This window comes from Cyprinus carpio, chromosome B10 (assembly GCF_018340385.1).
Source record: "Cyprinus carpio isolate SPL01 chromosome B10, ASM1834038v1, whole genome shotgun sequence".
NCBI classification, from domain to species: domain Eukaryota; kingdom Metazoa; phylum Chordata; class Actinopteri; order Cypriniformes; family Cyprinidae; genus Cyprinus; species Cyprinus carpio.
The window spans coordinates 8,376,036-8,381,736 of record NC_056606.1 but is presented as its reverse complement, the minus strand read 5'-3'; the positions used below and the strand labels follow the sequence as shown (position 1 = coordinate 8,381,736).

The 5,701-nt window shown below is 34.6% G+C and overlaps 1 protein-coding gene across 1 annotated transcript; it reads left to right on the top strand.

Moving 5' to 3' along the window:
* Positions 1-742: 742 nt before the first annotated feature.
* Positions 743-4,002, top strand: si:dkey-200l5.4. Its single transcript, XM_042732347.1, has 12 exons — positions 743-901; positions 1,894-1,947; positions 2,039-2,071; positions 2,221-2,253; positions 2,393-2,425; positions 2,561-2,593; positions 2,723-2,755; positions 3,114-3,143; positions 3,266-3,286; positions 3,469-3,486; positions 3,725-3,763; positions 3,853-4,002. Exons 1-12 carry the CDS (start codon positions 772-774, stop codon positions 3,891-3,893), a joined length of 498 nt encoding a protein of 165 aa, XP_042588281.1. The 5' UTR covers positions 743-771; the 3' UTR covers positions 3,894-4,002.
* Positions 4,003-5,701: the final 1,699 nt, after the last annotated feature.

Sequence of the window (5,701 nt, the reverse complement as noted above, 5' to 3'; positions counted from 1 at the left end):
TGGTCAGGTGCAAACAGGTTAAGACATGCAGTGTGCGTGCCAAAGGACCAAAAAAACTTCACACTGCAGTGTTTACTTTAAAAACACTACTTAAGTGAATCTGTATTTTCTATTAAAACAAATCAACTCAGTTTCAGCGTGAAACGTTATATGTGTTAGAGAATTTAAATAGCCCATGCCCACAGTTACCCTTTTCCATAATAGTGTCTGTGGTGCAAAATGAGCAATTATTTAATCCTAAATAACTTTGCTTAAGAAATGTTAGGGGCCATTCACACAGAATGTGCTTTTACCTTTACCCTTTTTTTTTTTTTTGTAAGTTTAGCTTATTTTAACTTGAGCGTCACATGTTTTATGTCCGTCTAGTGCGCGTTTCCACAGAAAAAAAGTGTTATCTGTGTGAACGGCTTCTTACACTCACACTAAACAACAGCAAACCCGTGTGCCAACTGCGGTGACATCAGATCTGTGAGCACAATCAATCATTTCCATTACTAAGATGCCAAACACAAACAGATTTGGAGAGGAAATGACCTTTTACTTTTGAAAACACAAATTAACATCCATCCCATTCTTACACCAGTCACCACTGACCACAATACAGGGACGTCTGATCACAAAGTCAACAATGAAAGGCATTGAGTGTGGAAATAATGGCACATCTGTGTGTGGGGAGAGATGTGCCATCCAGCTGCTGGCAGGTAAACAGAGACGAGCCTGTCCCACCACAGCATGTGATGCCAGGAAACATATAAAAAGACCCGCCGGCAAATGTGTGATTCAATGCGCACACTGACATTTAGCACTTTGTTTCAATTTGTTCGGCATCCACCTCTTTTATCCAAGATGAGAATTAGTGTACCCATAATCCTCTTTGTTGCAGCGACAGGTTTCCACAGTGGTAAGATTACAATATAACATCACACATTTGTATTGATGTCTGTGTAATTTAATCTGTTCTCTCTCTCTCTCTCTCTCTCTCTCTCTCTCTCTCTCTCTCTCTCTCTCTCTCTCTCTCTCTCTCTCTCTCTCTCTCTCTCTCATACCAGTTTTGAATTGTTATTATTATATGATATTTATGTTATTTTTGTTGAACAGGAAAATATATATAATATATATACACACATTTCTGTCACTTGTTATTTTTAAATTACTATAAAATTACATTATTACATTTTATAAATATTGTTATATGATGTTTATATTATTAGCCCTCTGTAAAATTAAAAATTATTCATAAATATTACTTTTTTTATTATTATTAACTGTTAATATTTATTCAATTTTCTTTTCTTTTCTTGTTTTAATTTCAGGGAAATTTAAAACATACATAGCATAATACATCCCAGCCATAACATGCTTTTGCATCTTTTAATTGAATTGAATTTTATTTTATTTTAGTAAATTTAATTATTTACATTTATTTAAATATGTACAAAAACAATCTAAACATTTTAAAATTATATATTGCATTTTTATTGTTAGTTTTGACAGTTTATTTTTTATAAACTATTATTATTTATTCAATTGTATTTTATTTTATTTCATTTTATTTTCAGGGAAATTTAAAACAAAATACACATAGTATAATACATTACACCCATAACATGTTTTTGTAACTTTTAATTTAATATAATTTTATTTTATTTATGTTTTTTGGTTGTTGAATGGCTCTAAAGAATTGCATGTTTCCATTTGTTTTGTTTTGGAATGATCTGTGCTTAGTTAGCATACATTTTAATGAAGACAAGTTATTAATAGCCATTTAATTCATCCTCGATTAGTAATAGACAGCCAAATAGCCAGCATCGTATACATTATCTGCTTGTGGAGTAATATAAAAACTGAATATGACAGAAATTAAATTATACTTGTACATTTTTGTGTTTGGAGTGATTTCAGCATCTCTGCAATGTGACGAAAGGACTAAATTGCCAGAAGAGAGAGGTAACACTGTTTCCAGCTTGGTTTGCATATTATTACAGTCCAAGATTTAGGAAAAAAGTTCACATTTGTTCTTTGTTTGGTCTGACCTCAGCGTTTGAAGAGAACAGCACGACTCCACAAACAGGTGGGTCATTATTTCTCATGCCAGCCTGCTTTGCTTTTGGAGCTCACTGATGATATGACTTATCTCGGACAGATGCTTATGTATCTCTGCACATGAACTGTACGCTCAGATTCTCACAAGCTGACGTCATTTCATATCTCTTTCCTCAGATGAGTCGGAGTATGAGGCTGCTCATGTGAAAGGTAAAGGTGAAGCAAATCAAAACCTGTGTTTAGGGCCATTTACCCACACTCAATATGCTTTGACTCAGAAACAGGAACAACATATATGAGTGATAAAAGTCTTGTTTTGTTATGATCTGAATCATCTGAACCCTAACAGATGGAGAGACAAAGGCAGTGACAGACACTACAGGTAAACAGAATGACTTTTAAAATGTTATTTTCATATACATTCAGTAAGAAACATAATAGATAATACAGATATATATGTAACATGGATAGAGAGATAGACTGATTCATATTTGTGGTCATGAACTGATTTTTACAGAGCAAAACTTGCTTGAGAAGGAAGATAGTCATGGTAAGATGACGCATATCTGTTACCAATCATAAAGTCAGAGTATAGCATAGAGCAAATGATATGCATTTAGCATTATAATTGGTCAGTTATTATAATAATTGTTATTCATTTGTCTGAATAACCCTATAGATGGTGAGAGAGAGGCGCTGACAGATGCTACAGGTAAAGACAAAGACTTTATTTTCTAGGAAGATACACATTCTGTAGAAAACATTTAAAATAGAGTCTGAAAATTAATTTCTAAATAATTAGTGAAACTGTTTATTTCCATCCAGCGTTAAGATGTCACGCTATATATTACATGATCTGTTTTATTTTGTGTTAATGTTATATGGTGTTTTGTGCAAAACCTTTTTGGTAATTTTAATAAGTTATCAAATTTCATATTACATTATGTCAAAGTTATATGATTTTATGTGTAAAAACTAGCATTTTTTTGTGGAAACAAAGTGTTCTTGTACTGAGCCACGTGTGACGAATTCTCTGGGTCTTTTCTTACGCAATGTTTGCTTTGACGTAGGCGCGAACACCGGAAGTGACGCGCCCATAGGTAGGTGTATCTCGGTGTGATTCCATTCATCACCGCGCGAGGGCGACAGTCCGTCACTCACAATGCAGCCTGGCCCTTGAAAACAGATAATGTGAACTGACTGTGTGATTTTGTTTATTCAGATTCAGACTCTGGGGACGACAGTAAGTAAATTCATTTAAATTACAGTATAGTGCAAACAAAGACACCAAGACAATGTTTCCTTTGCGTTATCTGATTTCTATGATCATCTCAGACAATATTAATATAAGGTGATTAGTCTTTATACAGTGGTTGTATTCCTGACTTATGTAAAGTTATGTAACACGTGTCTCTTCTTGCACAGCCTCTCAACAGAACACAGGTAAACGCTTCACATTACATTATTCATATCCATAATTAAAGAGGAAACCAGTAAGTGGTCTAAGATGCGTCCTTTCATTAAAATTCAATGATTTTTATACACGTGTGGTGCTTCTCTTGAAATTGAATGACTGACTTTTTGACTCCTGCAATTATAATAGCATTTTGATAATTGACCACATATCTTATATAGTCTCCTTGTTTCCAGTCCTTAGCTTTTGTGTTTTGTTCTTTTCTAGAACACAGTGAGCATGTGGAAGAGAATGTGAAAAGTTCTGGTGAGTTGTTAATCCAGCAAATGAAATCAAGAATTGTATATAAAAAAAAAAATAATAATAATTTATGTTAATGTGACCTTTCTTTCCAGAGGATTTCAGTGATGAAGAATACGATGTATATTACGATTAAGACAGTGTGAAGCAGCTGTGTGTAATCCATCTAACATCTTTAAAACTAAATGCATTGTTTTATAAAGCATGTTGCTGAACATTCTAACCAACCGTGTGTACCACCTGGACAAAAAACATGCATGGTGGCCTTTCACACAATTTGTGATGGCTGCTTTTTTTTTTTCCAAATAAAGACTGTAAACACTGGCGGGTGTCCAGAGTTCATATTAATGCCAGGCTGCAGGTGGGTGTAATAACAGATGATTACATGGCTTCTTAGAGGCAACCGTCTGAGTAGCAGATGTAGGCAGTGTTAGAACATATCTAGGACGGTTATCCAGGCCAGTCCTTGGGTGCTCATTTGAGCTTTATTTATATCATCTTATTTTTGGACCGAAGATGCATCATTGCCCGTCCCCAAGTCCCACAACCTGATGAGGACAAGTTGTTTTACTGCATATAGAAAAAGACTCTTAAACTCTCAAGAAATGCTTTTTGTCATTTTTGAAGGAAATTTTGATAGGTTTGTTAATAAATGCATGTCTCGTCTGATACAATCATTATTTTAATGGCCAAAATAACGTGTAGAGTTTTGCCTGATTTGAACCAGAAATACAATTAAAATTAAATGAAATTGAACTTGAAAGGCATCATATATATATATATATATATATACATAAATATATACATAAACAATATACGATACTGCAGAAATATATACTTTGATATATATAATAAAATGTTCTTCTTAAAGAACAAGAAATATTTATTTTGAAAATCAATAGACAAAGACAGGTGATACTGGAAAAGACATTTATTCTTTCATCCCCAAAGCCCAGTGGACAATAAAACGCTCCACCTTTTACTCTTTGGTTTAAAAAAAAACAAAAAAACAAAGAGAAACATCCTTAAGGCAACTACAGCAACTATGTAAGGTCTAAATGTGTTCAGTTATAACCAAATCACAGCAGTGCTGATGGAGCTACTGCTGCCTTCAGTCCAAACCATCAGTTAACACCACTGTCCCACACCTATCTAATAAATAGGGTAAATCATTTGTGTTGCTGTAGGGGTTACAATAGCAACGCTTTGTAAAATATATACAGATACTGTGTTTGTATTGGTATACATTCCTCAGAAGAACTACAGAAGCAGGTCTGAGAAGGCTGGAGCAGATGAGTTACACCATCCATCAAGTTTTACAGGAACGCCAATGGTCTCAAATCCAATGTACGGAAACTTCAGTCAATTGAGTTTGATTCACTGTTTCTGATGTCAAGGGTCACAGCAAAGCAATACTCTAAAAGTGAAGAGGCTTATCAGTTATATTTCTTGACTAAATACAAAATATTGCCAAATTCATTTTGGCAGGGGGATATTTTTAATTAACTTGTGATCTTTTGTCCCCTGGAGTAACCCTGACCAGTATTACACTGGTAAAATAAGAGTTTGGGTATCCTAGTAACATTTCATCTGTATGCAACAACAGCAACCCTTGGCGACTGAGCACAATGGGCCATAATCCACCGATGGAGTTCAATTGTCTACAGCAAACATTTGGGGACGCACTGCATTTATGGGAGTCGCCAAGAGCATACTAACTACAGCAGAGCGCTTCTGTGCTTTAAGGAAAAGCGTGAATCTTTGCAGTAGCTGCTGAGATGTTTAACTGCATCTCCAAGCGCAGGTTGGTCTGTTTTAGTTATTTTCGCAAAGCAGAGCTAATATTAACAGCTCAATTACAGTGGTGTAAAACACCACTGAAGAACAGAGGACTAAAATAATGTTTTGTAGTGTAACCTACAAAATAACTAAAAGACAACTGGA